The 20,778-nt window shown below is 36.3% G+C and overlaps 12 protein-coding genes, 11 long non-coding RNA genes and 1 pseudogene across 24 annotated transcripts, besides 2 other annotated features; 11 read left to right on the forward strand and 13 right to left on the reverse strand.

The window, feature by feature from the left end:
* The first annotated feature begins 14 nt into the window (after positions 1 to 14).
* Positions 15 to 1,831, forward strand: SPOM_SPBC18E5.01 (cycloisomerase 2 family protein). Its single transcript, NM_001021751.3, has one exon. It carries the CDS (start codon positions 318 to 320, stop codon positions 1,344 to 1,346), a length of 1,029 nt encoding a protein of 342 aa, NP_595847.1. The 5' UTR covers positions 15 to 317; the 3' UTR covers positions 1,347 to 1,831.
* On the reverse strand, positions 257 to 1,241 carry SPOM_SPNCRNA.5481. The gene has a single exon (NR_194836.1). It is a non-coding gene; the product is annotated as a non-coding RNA (long non-coding RNA).
* lcb1 (serine palmitoyl transferase A subunit) lies at positions 1,639 to 3,634 on the reverse strand. The gene is made up of 4 exons (NM_001021752.3): positions 3,267 to 3,634; positions 3,108 to 3,208; positions 2,061 to 3,051; positions 1,639 to 2,007 (listed from the first exon to the last, which is right to left on the reverse strand). Exons 1-4 carry the CDS (start codon positions 3,510 to 3,512, stop codon positions 1,816 to 1,818), a joined length of 1,530 nt encoding a protein of 509 aa, NP_595848.1. The 5' UTR covers positions 3,513 to 3,634; the 3' UTR covers positions 1,639 to 1,815.
* Positions 2,175 to 3,203, forward strand: SPOM_SPNCRNA.5482. The gene has a single exon (NR_194837.1). It is a non-coding gene; the product is annotated as a non-coding RNA (long non-coding RNA).
* On the forward strand, positions 3,378 to 3,651 carry SPOM_SPNCRNA.5483. Its single transcript, NR_194838.1, has one exon. It is a non-coding gene; the product is annotated as a non-coding RNA (long non-coding RNA).
* A 137-nt stretch (positions 3,652 to 3,788) lies between these two features.
* Positions 3,789 to 5,505, reverse strand: sim4 (kinetochore protein sim4). Its single transcript, NM_001021753.3, has 2 exons — positions 4,371 to 5,505; positions 3,789 to 4,294 (listed from the first exon to the last, which is right to left on the reverse strand). The coding sequence occupies exons 1-2, from the start codon at positions 5,049 to 5,051 to the stop codon at positions 4,142 to 4,144; spliced, it is 834 nt and encodes a 277-aa protein (NP_595849.1). The 5' UTR covers positions 5,052 to 5,505; the 3' UTR covers positions 3,789 to 4,141.
* SPOM_SPNCRNA.5484 lies at positions 3,939 to 5,725 on the forward strand. The gene has a single exon (NR_194839.1). It is a non-coding gene; the product is annotated as a non-coding RNA (long non-coding RNA).
* Positions 5,582 to 5,929: an LONG TERMINAL REPEAT.
* A 142-nt stretch (positions 5,930 to 6,071) lies between these two features.
* Positions 6,072 to 6,760, reverse strand: SPOM_SPNCRNA.5485. Its single transcript, NR_194840.1, has one exon. It is a non-coding gene; the product is annotated as a non-coding RNA (long non-coding RNA).
* rpl1001 (60S ribosomal protein L10) lies at positions 6,134 to 6,996 on the forward strand. The gene has a single exon (NM_001021754.3). It carries the CDS (start codon positions 6,167 to 6,169, stop codon positions 6,830 to 6,832), a length of 666 nt encoding a protein of 221 aa, NP_595850.1. The 5' UTR covers positions 6,134 to 6,166; the 3' UTR covers positions 6,833 to 6,996.
* A 65-nt stretch (positions 6,997 to 7,061) lies between these two features.
* On the reverse strand, positions 7,062 to 8,296 carry elp5 (elongator complex subunit Elp5). Its single transcript, NM_001021755.3, has 2 exons — positions 8,017 to 8,296; positions 7,062 to 7,962 (listed from the first exon to the last, which is right to left on the reverse strand). Exons 1-2 carry the CDS (start codon positions 8,136 to 8,138, stop codon positions 7,140 to 7,142), a joined length of 945 nt encoding a protein of 314 aa, NP_595851.1. The 5' UTR covers positions 8,139 to 8,296; the 3' UTR covers positions 7,062 to 7,139.
* Positions 8,297 to 8,415: 119 nt separating this feature from the next.
* SPOM_SPNCRNA.5486 lies at positions 8,416 to 9,842 on the reverse strand. The gene has a single exon (NR_194841.1). It is a non-coding gene; the product is annotated as a non-coding RNA (long non-coding RNA).
* Positions 8,521 to 8,976, forward strand: rps21 (40S ribosomal protein S21; the record flags this gene model as incomplete). The annotated part of the gene is made up of 2 exons (NM_001021756.3): positions 8,521 to 8,570; positions 8,624 to 8,976. The coding sequence occupies 2 exons, from the start codon at positions 8,521 to 8,523 to the stop codon at positions 8,835 to 8,837; spliced, it is 264 nt and encodes an 87-aa protein (NP_595852.1). The 3' UTR covers positions 8,838 to 8,976.
* Positions 9,053 to 9,325, forward strand: SPOM_SPNCRNA.110. Its single transcript, NR_149948.1, has one exon. It is a non-coding gene; the product is annotated as a non-coding RNA (long non-coding RNA).
* A 193-nt stretch (positions 9,843 to 10,035) lies between the features above and the next one.
* Positions 10,036 to 10,820, reverse strand: SPOM_SPNCRNA.5487. Its single transcript, NR_194842.1, has one exon. It is a non-coding gene; the product is annotated as a non-coding RNA (long non-coding RNA).
* Positions 10,165 to 12,174, forward strand: aim21. Its single transcript, NM_001021757.3, has one exon. It carries the CDS (start codon positions 10,275 to 10,277, stop codon positions 12,120 to 12,122), a length of 1,848 nt encoding a protein of 615 aa, NP_595853.1. The 5' UTR covers positions 10,165 to 10,274; the 3' UTR covers positions 12,123 to 12,174.
* Positions 12,175 to 12,670: 496 nt separating this feature from the next.
* On the reverse strand, positions 12,671 to 12,913 carry SPOM_SPNCRNA.5488. Its single transcript, NR_194843.1, has one exon. It is a non-coding gene; the product is annotated as a non-coding RNA (long non-coding RNA).
* SPOM_SPBC18E5.08 (N-acetyltransferase) lies at positions 12,866 to 14,475 on the forward strand. Its single transcript, NM_001021758.3, has one exon. It carries the CDS (start codon positions 13,093 to 13,095, stop codon positions 13,651 to 13,653), a length of 561 nt encoding a protein of 186 aa, NP_595854.1. The 5' UTR covers positions 12,866 to 13,092; the 3' UTR covers positions 13,654 to 14,475.
* Positions 13,015 to 13,494, reverse strand: SPOM_SPNCRNA.5489. The gene has a single exon (NR_194844.1). It is a non-coding gene; the product is annotated as a non-coding RNA (long non-coding RNA).
* Positions 14,476 to 14,596: 121 nt separating the features above from the next.
* Positions 14,597 to 14,980, reverse strand: SPOM_SPBC18E5.14C (uncharacterized protein; the record flags this gene model as incomplete). Its single annotated transcript, NM_001021759.3, has 1 exon — positions 14,597 to 14,980. The coding sequence occupies one exon, from the start codon at positions 14,978 to 14,980 to the stop codon at positions 14,597 to 14,599; it is 384 nt and encodes a 127-aa protein (NP_595855.3).
* Positions 14,981 to 15,209: 229 nt separating this feature from the next.
* Positions 15,210 to 15,996, reverse strand: SPOM_SPBC18E5.09C (uncharacterized protein; the record flags this gene model as incomplete). Its single annotated transcript, NM_001021760.2, has 1 exon — positions 15,210 to 15,996. Exon 1 carries the CDS (start codon positions 15,594 to 15,596, stop codon positions 15,210 to 15,212), a length of 387 nt encoding a protein of 128 aa, NP_595856.1. The 5' UTR covers positions 15,597 to 15,996.
* A 70-nt stretch (positions 15,997 to 16,066) lies between these two features.
* Positions 16,067 to 16,373: an LONG TERMINAL REPEAT.
* Positions 16,374 to 16,443: 70 nt separating this feature from the next.
* Positions 16,444 to 17,011, reverse strand: SPOM_SPNCRNA.1485. The gene has a single exon (NR_150372.1). It is a non-coding gene; the product is annotated as a non-coding RNA (long non-coding RNA).
* Positions 16,545 to 16,887, forward strand: SPOM_SPBC18E5.15 (annotated as a pseudogene). Its single transcript is given in 2 exon segments — positions 16,545 to 16,638; positions 16,640 to 16,887. Coding segments are annotated over 2 exon segments (342 nt in total).
* Positions 17,012 to 17,203: 192 nt separating the features above from the next.
* edc3 (mRNA-decapping enhancer Edc3) lies at positions 17,204 to 20,602 on the reverse strand. The gene is made up of 2 exons (NM_001021762.3): positions 20,148 to 20,602; positions 17,204 to 20,056 (listed from the first exon to the last, which is right to left on the reverse strand). Exons 1-2 carry the CDS (start codon positions 20,499 to 20,501, stop codon positions 19,046 to 19,048), a joined length of 1,365 nt encoding a protein of 454 aa, NP_595858.1. The 5' UTR covers positions 20,502 to 20,602; the 3' UTR covers positions 17,204 to 19,045.
* On the forward strand, positions 17,504 to 20,525 carry SPOM_SPBC18E5.10 (Fe-sulfur cluster assembly protein; the record flags this gene model as incomplete). Its single annotated transcript, NM_001021761.3, has 2 exons — positions 17,504 to 17,710; positions 17,779 to 20,525. The coding sequence occupies 2 exons, from the start codon at positions 17,504 to 17,506 to the stop codon at positions 18,928 to 18,930; spliced, it is 1,359 nt and encodes a 452-aa protein (NP_595857.1). The 3' UTR covers positions 18,931 to 20,525.
* Positions 20,603 to 20,778: the final 176 nt, after the last annotated feature.

Below are 20,778 nucleotides of genomic sequence, written 5' to 3' on the forward strand. Positions count from 1 at the left end.
CCTTATCGCCATCTATCATCTACACCTATCCGTTAATTGCAGCCTTAGTGACTTCAAAGTTGGTTCCTCGTTTACTAGATTAAGAACACTTTTGGATCTGCTTCTTTAGAGAACATATATTGCTAGGTCGTTGTTTATTACTAACTTTAAATCGTGTAAAATTATAGTAGAAATTGCTTCGGTGCAACATTTAGACACTGACATAAAAGACATATATTTTTAAAGTGTTTTTTATATATAATAAGAAAACTGTACTGAACAGCACAGAGTCTGACCTTATATCCATTGTTTTTATTCTTTAACTTAGAAATTCAACGATGAAATTAGTTATTGGAACTTGCACTGATGGACCAGTTTTGGTCTTTGACATGGAGACTAAATCCATTACTGAGAAGCTAGAGGGTGTGTCTAGTCCCACATGGGTTGAATGGGAAAAGAAAAGTAAGCGACTCTATGTCGCTAATGAAATTGAGGAGGGCTATGTTGCTGTATTCGAATGGGACAATGGGAAGTTTTCCCTTGTAGACCGGTTTACTATAGATGGCCATAGTCCGACAAGTCTATGTGTCTTAGAAAATGGTAGTGTGCTTACAGCGAACTATAATAGTGCTTCTATTAGTCGTAGTAAGGCAAAGGATGAGAAGCCGCACGTTTGGCATCATGAGGGGAAATCTTTACATCCAGAACGTCAAACAAGCTCTCATCCTCATCAAGTTACCGCTCATAAGCATTTAGTGTGTTCGGTCGATTTGGGTTTGGATCGCTTCAGTATTTTCGACGCAGAGGATACGTCTTCTGATCCAGTCGTTGTTGTAAATGTTCCTGCTGGATACGGACCAAGACACATAGTTTTTCACAAAACTCTTCCAGTTTGTTATTTAATTTGTGAACTGGCAAATCGAATCCTCGTTTACGACACCAACACCTTTGAATGCTTGCAAGATGTCTCCACCCTTCCCCCCAGCATGACTCTTGAAAAGGATCCGAAGTTTCCTCAACCCCCAAGTGCAGCCGAGGTTGCCGTGGTTCATGATGGTCCTTTTCTTGTTGCTTCAAATCGTTATCTCAATCATGGTCAGTGTGATTCATTGTGGGCAGCTCGTCTTGATCCTGTTACTGGTAAAGTAATTGAAGGAACTGAAATGCAGATTATGCTTCATGGTATCTGTCCACGCCATTTCATGTTCAATCGGGGTGCATCCCTATTAGCTGTAGCCATGCAGGATGATGATTTGGTCCATGTTTATAGACGTGAACCCAAAAGTATGTGTTTGCATTTGTTATTTACGATTCCTGCTCCTAAACCTACTTGTGTGAAGTTTTTGGAAGATGAAGATTTGGCATGATCCATAATCTGCTATTGTTTCAATAACCTTATAGAAATTTTTGCTTTGTTCTCCTTCCATATGTTGCTTTCATGAAACGATGAAATATAATATCAACATCCCCAAGTTGGTTTTCTACTTGACAAACTTTGTGACTAGATTCTATAAAAAGTTATAGCTAAGCCATGTAGTTTTCTAGTTCTTTAGATTACTTTTGCTGTCTTATAACCTTCATTACTTGCTCAAAACATTTTGTCTATTTCACGGGGATTCCTTTTGTTACATTAGTTGTAGTACACTTAAAATTTTAACTTACAAAAGGGAATGTTTTCTAAAGTGCAATATTCGATAATAATCCCGATCTAGGTTATGCAATTAAATTTTATTATAATATAGAAAAGGATCATTACAGAATAAAATGACCAAAGAGCCTGTAATTGAGCTGCCTAATCATTAACTCTCTATGACAATAAGAAGCTAAGCAATTCATTTAAACTTGATTAATAACCTTATGCTTATCGAAAACAATCTCTGTCTTCTCTTTAATCAACAATGCAAGCTTTTCAATCTCTTCAGCAGAATGACCTGTGGAAATGCAAATACGTAAAGATGGTTGAACTTTTACGCGTTCTAATGATTCAACACGCTTGGCTCTAGCAATTAAGAAACCTTCAGCAATGCACTAAAAATGTTAGTTACCGTCCTCTAATTAAGGTGACGATAGAGCAAACTTACCAATTCTACAATTTCTTCCAGAAGGAAGACCTGTTTGTCATGCGATATATCTTTATCCTTAAAGCGCAAGTGAATGATTGGTGATTCAATATCACTCGATGTCTCAAAAAACTTATTTCTTGAGAGCTTTGCATGGAAAAGTGCACTTTTGCTGCGTAAATCGTTAAGCATAGAGCCTCCATCGCGAGATAAAATTGAGATTGCTTCATATGCGGCGACAGCTAAAGATGCTGGAAGTGCTGCACTGTAAATATAAGCCATACCAGAAAGACGTTGATGCTCGACCATTAGCTCTGAACCAGCGCAAAAGCCACCACCTCCTGCGAGACTAGTCGTTAAAGACCCAATAATGATTTCTACATCAGTGGGGGGAACACCAAAGTGTTCCGTCAAACCTTTGCCAGTACGTCCACAGGTACCAAAAGACCATGTTTCGTCAAGGATAAGACGATACTTGTACTTCTTTTTCAAAGCAACGATTTTGGTCAAGTCAACCATATCACCATAATTTTCGGAGATACCCTCAGTGATAATGAAGCGACGAGTCAAAGGACGGTTATGCTTGACGAAATCATCTTCAAGTTCTTGTAAAATACGCTCCAAGTCTTTCATATTATTATGTTTGAAGTAACGAATAGTAGTACGAGATATTTGAATGCCTTTTTGGATAGCAAAGTTACAAGCTTCATCCACTACCAATATATCACCACGTTTAGAAAATGCAGGAATAACAGAGGAAATTGTTTGAAAGGATTGAGCGTACACAATCGCCCTTTCAACACCAATAAATGAGGCAATGTCTTTTTCCAATCGAAGATGCTTATCTTGAGTACCATAAAAACCCGGAGGACCACAAGCTCCTAAACCGCATTCACGCAAGGTGGCTACTGCGCATTCAGTAATATGCTTGTTTTCAGCCAAATCTAAGAAATTAAACGAGGCAAAATTAGTAATCGGACGACCATCAATTAGTTTAGTATGAAGGTGAACACTAAATATGGTCAGTTAATCACATTATCATATATAAAATTAATAAAGTTAGTATACCTTTCAAGAACAGGAATCGATTTTAACTCCAACTTTTCAACATCAGTCAACTCTGCTACGAGGGGTTCAGGTTTCCAATCATCCACCAGTTCATTAATTTCCTATAGGCTCATTAGCAATAGAAACCAAGTTTTTTAAAAATTCATAAATTTTACTTACCTTTTCCGTAAACTCGACATAATTATTATCAGGTGATGTCCTGGGTTTTCTTAAAACATAGTAAGCCGCAAAAACCAGCAACAGAAATTCAATAAACGTTCTAAGTGGATCATTTTGATAAGAAGATTTAATATATCTTTTGACTATAGGAGACCCAGGAAGAACATCAAGCGCTTTTCCGAAAAAAGTCACCGTTTGATTGTAATAGGCGTAAACATCATCAAAAAAGGGATATGAGTAACTCATCCCAGAAATGTTTCCTGATTATCTTGTTTTGTATATTTTAAGGAGAGAAATGAGCGTGAACTACAAAGAATTAACCGAAAACTGCTATGGTGTTGTCCCCCAGTAGTTGGTAATGGGAAGCTGGCTAAACACTGTCTTACTGTGGAGTCCCCTAATTTGTGATGCTTTCAGATGGTATCACAAGAACTGGCTTCCTTGTATATTACTGAGTAAAAAGTTTCTATTATTAAAGTATATTATAGTTAAAAATGCTATCCCAGTTTTGAGGATGAACATGTTGTTTGAGGTTGTAAAGTAATCTCAAAGTAAGTTGTTTTTTAAATTATATCGAAATTAGCAAATATTAAACTACGCAGGTAAGCAATATGCTTTTCTTTGCGTTGAAAAATAATCGTGTCAGCATAACGAAAGAAAAATGATACAAATTAAAATTAGTCTATGTAAGAAAACAAAATTCAAGTCTAGTACATCAGTAAGGAAGCGTTTTTAATTCAATTTAATGGTATACGCAAACAACATCGTGCAAAAGAAATAAAACTTCGGAGCTTTTCATTTACAAAATGGTGAGAAAGGTATGGATGCTTGGATGCTCAAAATAAAAAGGAAAAGTATTGCAAGCTTATTTTCCTCTAAATTTCATCAGAAAAGGGTATAAGCTTCACTTTTGAGGGATCTTGGGGATCAACTGTACATAAAGAAGCTAGAACTAAAAAGCTAACTATTCGCTCATTTTTTACCTCTATATAAGGAGATCCTGGAATAATTGAATTGTTCATTAAATTCTTAATTTAGTTAGTAAATGTCTAGTGTTCCAAGATTATCACCGAACTGCCAACTGAGCAAATTAAGCAACCTTACCTCAATGACTTGTTTAAACTCCTCCGTTAGGTCTTTTTTTGAAATATTTTCAAAATTTAAAGAGGGTTGATTTTTTCCAGGTCTGTTCTTGTCAATTGATGCTTGCGCTCCTTCAAGTAAAGAAGGCGCATGCTCATCCAAAAACCCGTCAAGGAATGTGAACAATTCTTGAGATTCTTTTTCATAACGCTCCTTTTCTTGAATTATTGCAGAGTGAATGATGGACTTTTTTCCTCTTCTACTCATTGCTGCCTGCTGTTTTTGCCGTTCACCCATACTGGATTTCAAACTCTGCAAGTCAGAACTAAATTTCTTGATTTGATGCAACTCTTCCTTGAGTACAGCCTCCAATTTCTTGTTTGAATGAAGATTCTTCTTTAAGTCGGATATATTGTTGTCGATGGCATTCTTGCCAATGATCGGTTTAAATGCGATACATTTTTTTAAATCAATGATCTCTTGAAACAACTCTAGTTGGAGTTTTCTTTTTTCGCTTTTGGAGTTTTCAGTAAACTTAGAAACTTTCTTTTCCCATTTTTCTATCTTTTCCACCAAAAGTTGGTCAGATTGTACGAGCGATTCAAAAAGAGCAAGCCTTGACTCATCTTGTGTGAGAGGTTGTACCAGATTCTCAGTATCGTTTAAAATATTTCGGAAAAGAGATGCGTTTTCTGAATTCATAATCTTAGCTTGACGGTTTAGGCAGTTTTACTCATAACTAACGTTTTAGTGGGTGTAAACCAATTTTCTCGAATTAGAACGATTGAATTTAAAATGTATGTTTCTTAGACTCGACTTCAGTAATTTTGAATTTAACAAATTGATTATTTTTTTGTTTTCTCAAATAATTTGACTAAGATACCAAATATTTTCCACACTCGTGTGTGGTTCAAGTAGTTTAGGCAAGTTTATGTATCCAGTATACACAACTATTTGAACTGCGAGCAATAGGACAAAAGAATTATTAATTTTAACTCAGGAATTATAAAAAAAAATTCAACACGATTTTTACACAGTCGTCTACTCGTATATCTTTGAATGAATTAAGCCCAGTCTACGATGATATAGTGACTTCAACGAAAGATAATAAAGAAGTCAACTTCAAGAACCTCAAACCGAAACTTAAATAACACCTATTTGAAAGCAAACTCCATACTTTTTCATTTAAGAAATCAAGTTCGCATCCTTCATTATGCTTAAACCCAATATAATGTAAGCTACGCAGTTTGGTATCTGATTTAAGGATACGTAGAACTGCGGTGAGTTTTCCTTGTGATCTATTATATTACAATACACAGGTTATATGAGTAGCAACTGAGTATAGGTATTGTATTAACTGGGTTATAATGTTACCTATCACTAATATAGCTCATAACTGAACCTCGTTCCTCAGTTCAGCAGTAGCTCTATTTATATTATTCAGATAATATAGATCTTCATAGATTATCATTAAGATCAATCTCAATATCGTATCATACATGGTACGATATATAATTAGAACATGTGACATATAGTGATACGCAAGTAGTGTATCATAGCGTAGTGTAGTATTGCTGACATATAATGGACATTGACGATGTTCACTTAATCGCTTAAGCCGTTACGATTAAATTCACTAAAGACGGCTATGTACAATTACGCTATAACTCTTTAAAAAATTTGCTTACGAGATTGCTTACATTTCAACATTATTTTGCCTCATCCTGTGTGACTGTTTTTTGGGTGGTGGTAGAGAAATGGTTTGTCATACAAATAGTCCTCCGTTCGCCAACCACTTCTTTAACTAGTAATTCAAGATGGCACGTAGACCTGCTCGTTGCTACCGTTACTGTAAGAACAAGCCTTACCCCAAGTCTCGTTACAACCGTGCCGTTCCCGATTCCAAGATTCGTATTTTCGACTTGGGTCGTAAGCGTGCTGGTGTTGACGAGTTCCCTCTTTGCATCCACTTGGTCTCTAACGAATACGAGCAAATCACCTCAGAGGCTCTTGAAGCTGCTCGTATCTGTGCCAACAAGTACTTGGTTAAGATTGGTGGTAAGGATAGTTTCCACCTTCGTGTCCGTGCACACCCCTTCCATGTTGTTCGTATCAACAAAATGCTTTCATGTGCCGGTGCCGATAGATTGCAAACCGGTATGCGTCACGCCTTTGGTAAGCCCAATGGTTTGGTCGCTCGTGTAAACATCGGTCAAATTTTGATGTCTGTCCGTACCAAGGATTCTAGCCGTGCTACTGCTATTGAGGCCCTTCGTCGTTGTCAATACAAGTTCCCCGGTCAACAGAGAATCATTGTCTCCAAGAAATGGGGTTTCTCTCAATATGCTCGTGATGAGTACATTGAAAAGCGCAGCCGTGGTGAAATTATTCCCGACGGTTGCTACGCCAAGTTCTTGAATAAGCGTGGTAGCCTCCAAGAGAAGTTGGACCTCTTCCCTGAAGCTTCTTTCAACCTTGCTTAGATTAACATGCAATAATGAGCAGTGTGTAAACTAGCTTGAGCCTGGATATTAATTTTTTGTGAGCAAGTAGCGAATTGACTGTAGCATTGTAATTTGGAACTTAAAATAATTCATTGCTTTTATATTCGTATATTTGCGTACTCATTAATTTTCCATAAACATGGTAGAATTATACGGTTTGTAAATCAAACAACGTTGTAGCAAAATGATTGTTTCACAATATCTTTATCCTTGTTCTCGTGCATTAGAGCTTAATTTATTTACTACTGTACATTGAACATGTCTAGAACATGCTCGTCTATCTAAGTTAAATTAGTAAATCTTCATCAGCATCCTCTTCTTCATCAAAATCATCTGCCTCATCTGCATGGTATATGATGGTGCCCTCATCAACAAATGATGATTTATGTTGACTGCCAACCATTTGTGCACTAAAATAAGGAAGAAACACTTTATCTCTTTCCTTTCTTTCTTTCTCTGAGACATTTAAATTAAATGAGACATTAAAATCTATTTGGTTGTCAGCAGGCTCTGGTCCACGTGCTGTTTCTTCAAACGGCGTATACGGTTCTAGTTTTCCGTTCTTTAGAACACATGATTCTTTAATAATCCTTCCACTTTTTTTCCTAAATTCGACATGCAATACAATGGCTGTTTCGCAATTTGATCCCAACAAACTTATTATTTTGTCATCCTGTAATTCTTCAAGCAATGGGTTAGGTAAACTTCGCATTTTCGCATCATGTTCAACTGAAAGATGTTGCATTCCGATAAGCGAAACCGTACAGGTGCTTGTAAAATCCAAAAATACTTCACAAGGTGGCAGATACGAAGGGTAATTTTCCAAAGTTACATCTTTGTGAAAAGAAGTTAGAAAGCATATAGACCCCAATGCTAAAACTGATCCAAAAAACATAGTAAAACTAGATATTGAAGTGTTTAAAATTGGATTAATAGTATCAATCATAACGATGTGTTGTTTTCCCTGAGTTCGCCATGACGATATATGCTCATAAAGCTCCTTTAGGCTCTTAACCTTTTCCCAGCTGGTAGCATAAAGGAAACAGTCGATACCTTCTGGCGCTTCTTTTTCTAAAGTTTCATAAGATATAAATAGTACCTTAATGCCCCTAAAATGTATGAGTTAATTTAGAAACAATCTTGTTACACCTTAGAGCTCATACCTTGATGCCGCATTTTTGGCGTAATAATTTAAAATAGGCTTTGCTGTTTGTTGCAAATTATCCTTAAGTACAGTTAGTGGAGACAAATCTCTTATACAACGGTTCAAAAGGAATTTCGACATCGCTGCCGTTTTTCGCCAGGTTGTTCAACTTGACGAATTCGTTTAAACTTAGTAGAAGAAAAGAATTCCTTAGTTAATTCAAAATCCGTGGCTAAATTAACAGAATTAGACTCCAAAAAAATTGCTTTTAGAGCGATTTTGGAAAATGGAACAAAGCTGGTTTTCAAGACTAATGCGAAGAATCAGGAAATGGGTGAAACGTGCTGCAGCGTGGTTATTGGTATTTTACTTATAGAGATTTCGGTATAATACGGAAGCGCATTTAGCAATCTTAAAATGCAATAACGGGACTAAAGAAAGTTAGCCAGGGTAGGGTTGTGACTGTCAGACCGAAGTGCATCAAAATTCTAAGATGCTAAAGGGCAACTCAACTTTTTCAAACATGGAAAACGAGGCTGGACAATTGGTTGACCTTTACGTCCCTCGCAAGTGGTAAGAAAGTTTTTGTAATAAGAAGTTGTGTAACTGTTACTAATTAGAAATAGCTCTGCCACTAACCGCATCATCCAAGCCAAAGATCACGCTTCTGTGCAAATCAACGTTTGCGCTGTTGACGCTGAAGGTCGCCAAATTCCTGGCGAGAAGACCACCTATGCTATTAGTGGCTTTGTTCGCTCCAAGGGCGAGTCCGATGACTGCATTAACCGCCTTACCACCCAAGACGGATTGTTGGAGGGTGTCTGGTCTTATCAACGTTAAGAATAGAAGGTTTATTCACCTTTGAAAAGGTTCAAAAATATGATGCTTGGATTTTTTAAGCGATAACAGTTTTTATGCGAATTTGTAGTGTAACAGTTGTATAAGTTGTAAAAAATACTATATGCTCTATTTATCCGTATGACAAGTATTTGTGGTCTGTTCGAGCGTAGAAATAGTAAAACAATGAACAAAATAGTTCTTGGTTGATTGAAAGGATGAGATAAAATTATATTGTGTAAAAAACTACCAAAATGGTTTCTTCTGATTTTACAGAACTAAGATTATCCACGCCATTTAAATAGCGCCTTTCAGCAGTAATTAATATTTGTTTTTTTTTTCACCATAATGGTTTGAAGTTTACTTAGTTTGTCTAACGATGCTCTCAATGCAAATGTTAATTATTGAGATGCCTTTTCACTGGTAAGGGTTCAATTTTAACATGAAAATCATATATGCATTTGTGATTTTAGCTCTGCAATATATAACTTGATTTCGTCAAAATCTCGTCCATTGTAAAGGCCTAAGTCAAAAAATGAAAGCATATTTATTTTTTTATTAGAGCGCTTCGTAAATTTTTTTTTTCATTGGTGTGACATGATTAGCAATTTGGGAATAGAATAGCTTTTGAATGATTATTTTATCTGCTACTTAACTCGTCCAGTACTAGTAATACAGAGATATTTATCAAAAAATGATGGGCCTGTTATCTTCTTATATTCTAGTAAACCAAATGTTTAGCAGCCGTTTTTAATTCGTGTATTTCAAAAGTAGGGTACGACTACAAAACTTTCTCAAGCAAGAAAAGAGTTATTCATGACTTTGTGTGTCTATCAACAGCATATCTTGCTGAACGTGAAGTTTTTAGAAATCTTTTTAGTTCATTTTCCTGTATATTAAATTGTTATTTGAACGATGAATCGTTTACTGCGTCTACAACTCAAACTAACTATATATCATCGCCTATAAGCAGTATAACCATTATTCAACCTCGACGCACAACGTATTTCAATACAGTATGCAAACTTCAAATCGGCATCTGAAGCACATCGATATTTATCTTTAACACGATGTTCCACATCGTAATTTTTACTTTACTGAATTTTACCACACTGTTAATGGTATAGTGCATTCATTACAATGCGTAACATCTTTTAACAGAATACCTAATTAGGAAATCGAGAAAATCGTCTATTCCCGCTTCAGCTATTGGCTTCTCGGGCATCCACACCATGTGTTACCTAAATCGTTGTCATGGTGACTTGTTTCTTGCAGTACGGTGTAAACACAGTCGGTTAAGTTCTAATACATCAAGTTGAAAGTTCTTATCAGCCAAACACTCTACATCTTTATACAATTGTTCAACGTGAAAGATATACGACGAAACGTCTGTAGAATACTCACAAATCGAAGAATTCGTATATTTTCACTCAAAAATCAATGTCGGAAACATCGTCGAATTCACCTGCTTCCGGCTCGAAAGAAGCAGTTCCCAAATCTTTAGCTGGATCAACGTCAAATATCCCTAATGAGCTTTTTGTAGGACCGGATGGTCGACCTCTGTCGCAGAACGCTCAAGGAGCTTCCAAGTCTTCATCCAAAGTAGTTCCACAGGCGTTGGTTCCAGAAGACGATATTCGCGCTGTCGAAGGGATCTTGAATTATGGGGGCTCGAATGACAACCGTCCTGTTTCACATACACACACTTTTGTGGAATTGCAAAAGAGCCACCAAAATCACTTAACTGAAAACGATCGCAATTTTGGAACATCACGACTGGACGACGTGGCTCCCAATGCGGATGGTGTGCGTCGTCTTCGTACATCTGGCTCTTCTACCGGTCTCTCAAATGCCCCTCCATCAGCCAATGTTTCAAAAGCCTCTTCTAACTTATCCCTTGCATCCCTCGCAAAAACTCAACCTGAACGTGCCACGCCTGAAGTTTGTGTTCCTTTGAATCCTGACACCGGTTCCGTTCCTTTAATTCACCCGGAACAAACCGACCGTGGACTTCCTTATGCACCTGATGAAAAATTTCATAACTCCGGCTCTCTAAAATTACCCAAAGGTGCCTCCCTTGAAGATTTGTCGCGCTCTCCTTCTCGAGCCGTTCTCAATGAGGATGGTAACGTGGATGAGTGTGCTCCTCCTGAGCCCTGGGAGAATGAGTATAATGAAGTTTTGGATGATGTGGAAAACGCCGTCGTGGGTACCTCTCCTCTTGAGTATACTTCCAAACCATTAGCGGCCAACCGCCAGCGTTCTACTGCTGACTTAACTGAATCCGATAATATTTGTGGCCTTACTGCTGGCAAAAGTGATCCTGTCACTGATGTCGATGAATCTCAGACGATTGACGAGCAATCCATACCCGAGGCTGAAAAGGGCTTCTATACGAAGGATGGTGAGGGCACTGCTGGATTGCCATTTGACATAGTCAGCAACCTTGATATTCCCAATGAAAATGCTCATGAATCTTCTCGGAGTAAAAAGAAGCATACTGGCCCTAGCCTCTCTTCTGCATCACAACCTTCTGCTGCCTCTTCTTCTTCTTCTTCAGAGCCTTCGAACCTTGATAAGATCAATGATGTCAAAAAGAACATTGAAGTCAGTGCCAATGAGCCTCAACCCAGACCTGTTAAGGAAGACGTACCAAAGTCTCAAGTTGGTGGTGAAACTGACACTACAGATGTGATAAACAATAGCACTCCCAAAGAAGAAACTGAAGAGTCCCCATCTACAGAGCTTCCTGAAACAGGTAAGGAACAACCACCCAATAAAGCAGAGCCTGCCGTACCTACAGAAGCTTCATCTACTAAACCATCTGAGGCAGCAGAGGAGTCTACCCCTCGTTTTTCTGTAAGACCCAACAAATTTACTGGCTCTCGAGCTGGATTCGTCGCAGCATTAGAGTCTCGTCTTCAAAAGGGACCCCTGATGCGATCGTTTGTCCCAAATAAATCAAAATCTCCTTCAGGTACAAAATCACCTGCTAGTGGAGAAACTTCCGAAGCCGGCGTGAAGGAGACTGAAACCACAACCTCATCTGAAAGTGCTTTACCTGATGCTAGAAAATCCCGCGCACGTGGTCCTGTTAGACGTCCTCCAACTTCAGTCAATACAAAACCATCCTTTTCCGTTAGTGGAATTGACGTGTTTTTGAATTTACCTCAATCATCTGTGATGAAAAAGAAAGGAGTGGAAACAAGGAAAGAAGTAGAACCAAAAGAAGAAGCAGTGATACCAGAAGAGGATGTTGAAGTAGAAGTGGAAACTGAAGAGCAATGAGTCATTTTTAGTTGTGATAATGATTTATCTAATAGATGATCAGGTAATGAAGTTTTGAAATATATCTTTTAATTATGAATGACAACCACATTAAAGCTTTGAGCTTGTTCATCTATTATATTTTGTTATATTGTTACATATACACATTTTTTTGCCATCGTTACGATTTATGAAAAATTTTGAGAAGATGCGGAAACGATATTACTTCAGTTTATACGATTTTCTCCCACCCTTATAGAACTTTGTGAGTTTGTCGTTTTTAGGAACTTATATTGCTTTCCTAAAAAACGCTTTCTATGTAATATTGGGAAAAGCTTAGATACAACCTTCAAATTGAGCTTTTAATCAATACAAATAGAATGATTGAAAGGATGTTTGGTATTGAAAAGTAGTAGATTTCTTCAATTTTGGGCGTTTAAAGAATTTTTGAAGACATTGTACGTAAATCTTGTAATCAGTAGCCCATGTTTTCAAAATTTGGATAACGCTTTTCTTTTACTAAATTTTTTGATCTGGAGTTATTTCAAAATATGGTAATTAATGTTCAATCCCGTTAAGAGGTTTAAGTTTTTTATGTGAATTGATTCTCAATCGCGCTAAGCTAGAACGGTTTTATTAATTCCCCAATCAGTTAAAGGCTCGTTTTTCTTTTAAATGCTTTCTGATAGTTGGCCTTTTTTGATAATCTCTTTATTTTTATCTGACACTTTACGGTGACAGTCCCTTCAATACAGGTTTCCATTAACACAAACTTAGAGCAATTTGTATTTATAATTTGCAGTTCTTTGAGGCTGTAATTGCAACTTGCTAAGATCTAATTACATGTCTCAATATAACTGGATATTGAGTATTTTACTGTTTCATTGAATATTTTTTTGCTTGTATTTAGATCATAACCAGAAAAGTTCTATTACAAGTTCAAACGATTGACTAGTGTTTTTCTCTTTCTTTTAACCTAAAGGATTCATTAATGAGTAAAATCATCCTGAAAACAAGCAGATTTTTGCTGAAATCTCCTGTTGAAGAAGATGATTTTGATCAAATTACTAAAATCAAATCTGACCCACTTGTATCAAATACTCAACTTTACGGGAAGGTAGAAAGCCGTGAATTATGTCGTTTCATGTTTCAGCATTACATTACAGATGCCCGCATTACAAAAACCAGACGAAAGAGATGGGTATTTGGAATCTACCCTTTAGAAGTTTCTTCAACATTTCCCAGCATATGTTATATCGGAAATGTGGGATTGAGTAAAAAAAACGTCAAATCTGATACTGCCAATTTATTCTTTGAGATAGGCCCTCTATACTGGGGAATGGGAATTGCAACTGAATGTGTTGGTCGAGTTATTGAGTTTGGGAGCGAAAACAATATACAAAATTTTATTATAGACCCAATTATTGGAAATGAAGCAAGCAAAAAAGTAGCTTTGAAACTTGGATTTGAAGATTCAGGAACTTTTGTAACTGCATACAATGGATTACAGCAGCATATTTACAAACTTTCGAAGCAAATACGTACAGGGTAAATGACTATACCCTTGTTTTAATTGATTTAATTTTTAACCGCGAAAGTCTTCGTTTTATATGATCTTTCGATGGTGATGGCGATTTAACATATGTTTTCTTATTGAGTACGAGATTAAGGCTTAATCATCGGCATCCATAAAAGTGGACAAAGGAATGCTTTCATATAAAGAGATTGAACCTCTTTAACTTTATTGTCTTACAAACAAGTCCATGAATACTTACTTTGTCCGAGGGATTAAGGCACATTGTTGTTGACAACGTAATATCTTCCATTTAATATTTCAGGCTGATTTGGTGTACAATGTATGAAAGTGGTTTATTAGATAATAACAAGTAATTCTCAAATCAAGCAAAACTGTTTATCCATTCGTTTTCCATGATTTACTGGACTAAAAAGTTTCCCAAATCTCGTTAGGAATGTTCTTATAATAAAGCTATTTCAGGGTATAACACCTTACGAATGGAAAGATTGGTTAATTTTCTATTTTCGATTTATTTCTTTACGTTTGCTTTGAGTCCATTATATAGCTTTGCAAATTATAAAGCACAAACTACTGTGTAAATTAGCTCTTTATGATTTACCTTTGAAATTCTTCTTCTTTTCGTTCCTTCTCCGAAAATTATTGCTGTTTTTGATTTGATTTTCTTTCATGGTAATAGAAGTGCGAGAGACTTTGTTTGTTTTCAAAAGTCTTTCTTTGTCGATCGTAAAAAAGTGACAACTCTAAAATTGCGTGGTACTTACAATGAAGTTTCAAAAGTCAAGGGTTCACAAATAAAATAATCTTTGCATCACCTATTAATCTTTCTATATTGTTTACTAGCTTAACTTAGTAAACACGAAATTTGATTTATTCAATAATAAGCATATTTGTAAGCAAATCTTTTTTTAAAAATAAATGTTAATAGTTAAGAAGCTGACTCGTAGTTTACTAAAATTGTTCAGCTCAACTCAGCGTGTTCTGTTCTCCATCCTCGTAGCAAACTAATTTGTTTTGTGAAGGACGCCATATATAGCAAGGAATTAATACTTCCTTTTAAATAAATTAGAATCCAGCGCACAAAATCAGTCATAAATGGTGTAATGCCATCTGGGGAATATACAAAAATGGTTCCAAATATGACTCTAAAAAGGGCTATAAAATTAGCACAGTAGCAAAAATATATTAGATATCGTTTCACACCCCTTACGAAAGACTTAGAGCTCATGAAAAAATAAGAAGTGTATGTCTTGTACAGCATATAAACTTCATAGAGCCATATCATATTACTGCTAGAATCGTTCAAGAGTTCATCTAGTAAGTCCAAAGCTGTTAAGGATATCATAAACTTTTCAATGAAAAACCCGAAGAATAGTGTGATAAATCACTGAAACAAATGAACCGATTGTAAGCACATAAATCACCTTGTGACTAATGGATCGCCATACTCCAAAGCCGGAAGAGGCGAGAATTAAAACCAAACGTTCAAGAAACAAATTGAAACAATTCTTAATTTCCGCAACGTTCCAAGGAGTAGATTGTGTAATATAGTTAAACTTACATGACTTTGACCACTAAGAAAAAAAAGGTTCTCCAAAGTTAGAACTAATAATAAGTAGCAAAAGCGACTCTTTCACTGTGAAAACTTTAAAATGTTGTGAAGCCAACGAATATGACCAATAAGTCGAAAATAAAAGTAACCTAACAGTAAATAATAAAGGGCTATGATAACGAGCATCCCTTGGATACTCAATATTCTCTGCATCAGGGATTCCATAGCTTGAGCCCAACGAGATATAAGGGTGACTACATGACCTTTCCTTCGTCAATGGCCTTGAAACATAACAAAACACTCCGTGTTCCGTTTCATTGAATGACAAGTCATAACTGGGAAAGGAGAAATTGGTTGTTAATGCAAAGCTACGGACGGAGCCTCCATTGTACCGAAATGGACCTGTCATTATATCTCCTTCATCAATAGGAAGGAATTCAAATATTGAAAATTCCAAATCTTTACAGAAAGTTTAAGAAGTCGAGGAAATAAGTCCTTCAAGGCGTCTATATCGCCGACTTCCCTTTCCCATTCTTTGACGTTGAAATAAGTAACAGCAATACGATCGCCTTGTCTCAAAAAAATTTGAATGTTGTTATACTTGGGTTGTTATTCATTTACGTTTAATTTCGCACAGTCGACCATAAGCCGAAAGTGCTCCAGACCCAAGTCAACTCTATCTAAAGCTACTCCAGCATTTAAAAGATCAAACTGCGTTTCCGCTGTAGCTATTGAAAAAAAGAACGAAATAGGCAAGGAGGGTTAGACCTCCGATTCCAAAGTCCAAATTCTCGCATAGTATTTAGGTTAATTAAGATATGTGATTAACGAGTGTAGAAGGAACGTAGAGAATGATGATGTTCCTTAAAATCGCGCTAATGTCAGCAATACTGCACTACGATATGACACACTACGTTGCGTTTCACTATATGTCACATGTTCAACATCAGATCATAGATATCCGTTGATAACAACTATTAGAAAGATTATAAATAGAGCTACAACTGAATTTCGTTCCTCAATTCAGTTATGAGCTATATCGGTGACCGATACTAACAGACTTCTTATAACAATAAATATACATTGTTAGTTAACATACCGCATACCGCTACATTGTAGATCGCAAGTAAAAACTCACCGCAGTTCTATATATCGTTAAAACAGATATCAAACTGCGTAGTTAACAGCTAAACAGTCATAGCACTATGCTGTGCCCTGAATCGTTATTTTCTGTATACATTCTCATTTCCCCATTGAAAAAATGAAGATTGTAAATTATATCAGTGTTAAAATTACTTTAAATCAAGAATGTCATAGTATGTGAGAGTATCAAAGTGACGCTTAGTGGCTTTATGATGAACTGCGAACACGCATGGACTATTTAACGCTGAAAGTGGACCGTATTGATATGTCCAATGTACGTACCCAAAACATACAAGCGAGATCATTGAATTTCCTATTATGGTTGTTCCATTTTAAACGGAACTGACCCCGTCACGAATGAAGAATTGCCTCGGATGCTCAATATAGGTAACGTTGACGCTTTGTCAAGAGATCAGTGTATTCGCTATTTACAAGATTATGGCATGCCGTTTTCTAATAATGAGACAATTGGGTTGAAGGAAGAAGTTGCTTCCGCAATTGGCTTTGTGGCAGGAATGGATACGGATTATGCGTTCACTCCATTTATTCATCAGTTTTAAACTCCCGCGTTTATTCTTCATTGTCATTTATATTTCAAGGAATCATATTTTTGAAATACGTTTCCTGGTCTTTCGTTATATTGGTTTGCATTTTTTTATATTAATTTCGTCTGCCGTACTGGCTGTGTTAAAACATTTAAAGGTTTAAAATGCTTCATCCTTGTATAATTACATATAATTATTCGATGAGATAATTCTGTTTTATTGTATTTTATTTTATTTTATTGTTTACTTGGTATTAACTTAATAATATGTACTGTACGTTGCCTTATTGTATTCTTAAATTTGACGTGAGTGTGTTTTAATGTATACGATAAAATATTATTTGCTCATTTAGAAGCTATATAATTTACACATGCTTTTCATTTGGTCACATATCACGAGTTTTTGGCATTTTCCAGTCATTTCCAATTTGGTTATAACAATCAATATAAATTAAAAGTCAAGATGACATTGAACCAAGTATTGAGAGAGAATTTAAATCACTACTGAATTCACCTTTATGATAAATACCGAACTCCATAGTTTCATATAACGAGCCAACCTTCATTCTAAGGCACACGCTATAACTTGCTCAAGTGGAGTAAAAGTAGATTAATGTATAAAAACTATTATGTTGTCACGAGGGCATTGCTGCAAGTTAAAACATTCATTTAATGGATTAAGAAATGTTGCTTTAAAAAGATTAGTGGGATCAAAAGCTGGATACCGAATGTTTCCTAATTTGATAGAAAAACGGATTCGTAGAATAGATGATGCCTTAGCCGATGGAGAATATGAAAATCTATCCGAAATTCTTAAGTATGATCCACTAAATATTGTAAGCTCAAATATAGGTTTAATCAGCTAATCATTATAAAAATCTATTTGTTTACTAATATGACGAAGATTGAGCTTGTGCAGGAATCCGAATTGAGAGGCAGAGGCCGCTATGGATTTCCAACTGGCGAGAAGATGCTTTCCTTATACAAAGCAACTTCTTCTGAGCGAGGGCGAAAGGAAAAACCAGTGGTCATTGTGAATGCTGCCGAAAATGATATTGGATCCTTTAAAGATAGACTACTTTTACGACACGAACCTCATAAAATTATTGAAGGCGCAATAATTGCAGCAAGGGCCGTCGAAGCATCTGCTTGTTATTTATTTATAAGAAAAGATTACTATGAAGAGACCGTAATGATGCAAAAGTGTATTATCCAAGCTTATGCAAAAAAGCTGTTAGGTAAAAATTTACTTGGCACAAGTATTGGCTTAGAATTACTTATTCATCCTGGTGCTGGTTCATATATTACCGGAGAAGAATCAGCATTGATTCAATCTTTACAAGGGGAATTCCCAGTTCCTGATATCCCTATCAATAACACAATAACAAGTGGGTTATTTGGACTACCGACCCTTGTGTTAAACGTTGAAACTGTTTCTAATTTACCCGCAATTATAAAAAAAGGACCCAAATTTTTTATCTCCATGGGCAGACCAAACAACAGAGGTACGAAACTATTTTCAATATCCGGCGAAGTTAATGAACCAAACGTGATCGAAGCTTGCATGTCCATTCCACTTAAAGATTTAATTGAAAATTATGCAGGAGGTGTACGCGGAGGATGGAATAAACTAGTTGGTATCTTTCCTGGTGGGCCATGTTCCGGTATCCTAAACAAAAATCAATGCGAACAAGTTACAATGGACTTTGATTCCTTAAAGGCCTTAGACTCCTCGTTAGGTACAGGATCTGTAATTGTCTTAAACGATCACGATCAAATATTTGAGTCTCTTCTGAATTTTGCAAAATTTTACTCGACAAATACATGCCATACGTGTCCTGTATGTCGTGATGGTGTCGAAGATGTTATAGAGACATTGAAAGGTTTGAAAGATGGACATGCTCATTTATCACAACTAAAGGATATGTTTTCAAAATTTAACATGCCAAGCTCATCCAAAGTATTTTGCGGATTTGGGGATTCAATGCGCCATCAGATCCATAGTATTCAGAGAAATTTTCCTGATCAGATAACATTTCGAACTAAAGTTACATAAATTATTTTAAATGACTGAAACCATGAATAGAACTAAGAGCCTCATCTTAAAACCATTAAATACATGTGCGTCCTATATAACCATACACCCAACATCGCCATAATTATGTATCTTATCAGTTAGTGCTGGTACATGAGATTTGGGCAAGATACTGGCCGGTTACTTGAGATTCAAGAATTCCTAACTCAGCCCAAGTCTGAGAGCCAGTACCTAAGTTTCCAACAAATACAGAGACACCAGCAGCTTGTTTAACAAGAGCAGCTTGTGCAAGGGTAGTAGTAACAGCCCCTAAAGCCAAAGTCCATTTGGGCAAAATAGCCGTGTTTTTTTTTTGTACCGTGTATCCTGAAGGGATGTCTACCGAAAGTATCAAAACGTTTAAATCATTAGCCCATTGAATAAGAGCGTGGCTGTTTTTGTCTATTGATGGATGGAAACCGGTTAAAACATCGACTACAAGTTCTATAGGAGAAGTCAGTTTGTTAAGAAATTGATCAAAATTTTCAGTAGGGATATATCCGCCAGCAGCTTGAAACATTAAGAGTTGTCTATTATCCACATTAAACGGGGTTAATAGGCGCAATACAACTTTTATACCGATGGCACACAACCGCCTGCCTGCTGCTACAGCTGCAGAAGCATGATCATGAGAACCAACCAGAATACAAACTAAAGGCTGGGAGTTATGATTCCTCGAAGACAATCGTTTATGTCCTCCTAAGACTGAAAAAACAAATTGAGAAAGAAGTTGAGCAGCATTTTCAACAACAATGTCGGTACTCGTTTTTGCGATTGCCAAAGCTATGCCTTGGCTAAGTTGCTCAGGAGTAATAGGCTTCAATATATCACCAGTAGTAGTGTGTAATTCTGCTGGTATATTTTCATCGACGAATGGCTTTTTCTTTAATGTTTCACGGCTGCCTTTCTTAGAACCAGGTGTGACATGTCCATTGCTTGAAGAACTTAAAACAGCATCGATACCATTAATTTGTGAACCAGCTGAAGGAAGATCTACAAATTCGTCTTTAACAGACGGTCCTAAAACATTCTGCTTGTGATGATAATTGCGATTAGGACTTTTGTTATGAGAAACAAGAAGCTTTGCAGGGTCTTTCTTATCTTTCTCCTGATAACTCAATTAGTAAATGCAAAAAAGAATTAGTAAGGTAAATAGAAAAAGATAAACTATCTAACTATTTAACCCCTTTGTCGCTTACACGAAATTCAGCGAAAACTTGTTTTTTGTCAAACTTTTCTAAATTTGCAGCAAAATCAAATTCCTCATCACAATCCATTGACCACTTGTTCTTTGAAGAATAAGTTTCCGCTGATTTCAACTTGGTAGAATTTGTACTCGGAGATTTTGTACCATTTTTGGGCATAATTTCATTTTTTGGCAAAATACGTAAGTCCTTAATGTCTTTTGTGACAATGGATTTTGTTGAATCATTTGCTAGCCTTAATTGCAAAATTGAATTAGAAGAATCGAAATTTGTGATTACTCCTCGCGCTTTACTGTCATTATTTAATAAAACTTCAACATTAGAGCCATAAAAATCAGCTACAGACATATTGAAATATAAAGTGTTTTCAGCGTACGTCGAAAAGACGGTTTTAATCGTGGATGATATGCAAATTTAATCTCACTTTCCTTCAAGTCGATGTACGGTTCGAGCGAAATAGTAAACGTAACTGCACTACATCAATATTGCACTTAGCGATATCAAGCGTAATCGTTAGTGCGTTTTGGGAATATGTTAGTCATAAACACGCTTTTTTAATTTATTGAAGACAAGCTGATATTTAACACCGTAAACATATAACGGTAAAATAATGATACACGTTATA

Source organism: Schizosaccharomyces pombe, assembly GCF_000002945.2.
Source record: "Schizosaccharomyces pombe strain 972h- genome assembly, chromosome: II".
In the NCBI taxonomy this organism is placed as follows: Eukaryota; Fungi; Ascomycota; class Schizosaccharomycetes; order Schizosaccharomycetales; family Schizosaccharomycetaceae; genus Schizosaccharomyces; species Schizosaccharomyces pombe.